The sequence below is a fragment of the Penaeus monodon genome, chromosome 15 (assembly GCF_015228065.2).
Source record: "Penaeus monodon isolate SGIC_2016 chromosome 15, NSTDA_Pmon_1, whole genome shotgun sequence".
Lineage (NCBI taxonomy): Eukaryota > Metazoa > Arthropoda > Malacostraca > Decapoda > Penaeidae > Penaeus > Penaeus monodon.
Window position 1 is genome coordinate 32,955,781 of NC_051400.1, and position 1,515 is coordinate 32,957,295.

General features: G+C 64.8%; 1 protein-coding gene across 1 annotated transcript in view; it reads left to right on the forward strand.

Moving 5' to 3' along the window:
- The window catches only part of LOC119582337 (translation initiation factor IF-2-like), a 1,523-nt gene extending 287 nt beyond the window's left edge, over positions 1-1,236 (forward strand). Inside the window, exon 2 of the mRNA XM_037930552.1 lies at positions 115-1,236. Coding sequence (XP_037786480.1) covers positions 115-1,236 — 1,122 coding nt within the window. The remainder of the gene's footprint in view (positions 1-114) is intronic.
- Positions 1,237-1,515: the final 279 nt, after the last annotated feature.

Below are 1,515 nucleotides of genomic sequence, written 5' to 3' on the forward strand. Positions count from 1 at the left end.
CTCCCCGCCCACTCGCCCCTTTCCCAGCAGTAGCCACGACCCTCCTCTCTTTCCCCGCCCTTCTAAGGCAGCCCGGTTTTCCTGCTTGTTAAACCATAACCGAAATCCTTGCAGCGGTCGAGCTCCCTCCGGTGTCTCGGTCTCGTCAGCGCCGTCGGGAGGTCGTCCCCCTCGACCCGTCAGCGCCGTCGGGAGGTCGTCCCTCTTGCCCCGTCAGCGCCGTCGGGAGGTCGTCTCCCTTGCCCCGTCAGCGCCGTCGGGAGATCGTCCCCCTCGCCCCGTCAGCGCCGTCGGGAGGTCGTCCTTTTTGCCCCGTCAGCGCCGTCGGGAGGTCGTCCTTCTTGCCCCCGCCAGCGCCGTCGGGAGATCGTCCCCCTCGCCCCGTCAGCGCCGTCGGGAGGTCGTCTCCCTCGACCCGTCAGCCCCGTCGGGAGGTCGTCCTTCTTGCCCCCATCAGCGCCGTCGGGAGGTCGTCTCCCTCGACCCGTCAGCCCCGTCGGGTGGTTGTCCTTCTTGCCCCGTCAGCGCCGTCGGGAGGTCGTCTCCCTCGCCCCGTCAGCACTGTCGGGAGGTCGTCCCCTTCGCCCCGTCAGCGCCGTCGGGAGGTCGTCCTTCGTGCCCCCGTCAGCGCCGTCGGGAGTCGTCCTTCTTGCCCCCGTCAGCGCCGTCGGGTGGTCGTCCCCCTCGCCCCATCAGCGCCGTCGGGAAGTCGTCCCTTTTGCCCCCGTCAGCGCCGTCGGGAGGTCGTCCCCTTGCCCTCGTCAGCGCCGTCGGGAGGTCGTCTCCCTTGCCCCGTCAGCGCCGTCGGGAGGTCGTCTCCCTTGCCCCGTCAGCGCCGTCGGGAGGTCCCCCCTCGCCCCGTCAGCGCAGTCGGGAGGTCGTAATTCTTGCCCCCGCCAGCGCCGTCGGGAGATCGTCCCCCTCGCCCCCGTCAGCGCCGTCGGGATGAAGTCTCCCTTGCCCCCGTCGGGAGGTCGTCCATTTTGCCCACGTAAGCGCCGTCGGGAGGTCGTCCTTCTTGTGCCCGTCAGCGCCGTCGGGAGATCGTCCCTCTTGCCCCCGTCAGCGCCGTCGGGAGGTCGTCCTTCTTGTCCCCGCCAGCGCCGTCGGGAGGTCGTCCCTCTTGCCCCCGTCAGCGCCGTCGGGAGGTCGTCCCTTGCCCCCGCCAGCGCCGTCGGGAGGTCGTCCCTCTTGCCCCCGTCGGCTCCAACCCGGAGGATTTTTTATGAGAAGTGAACCCAATCTTGCGGAATTGAGCGAAAAATCTAGTACTTTCGGGACTTCAAGTTATTGTCCTTTTGTGATTTATTAGACTGTGAAATTTCATTGTCGGCTCCTGGGTAATGGGAGGGAAGGTCGCTGTTGTTTTGGCGCTGCTGCCTCCTTGCTTTTCCTCTGGGTTTTCCTCTGGACTTCTTTCTTCCTTTGAACATTTTCTTTTAGAGAAATTTCAAGATAATCTCAAACTATTCTTCGAAATGTTTCAGTTGTTTATTCCACTAACTTCTTCTTGAG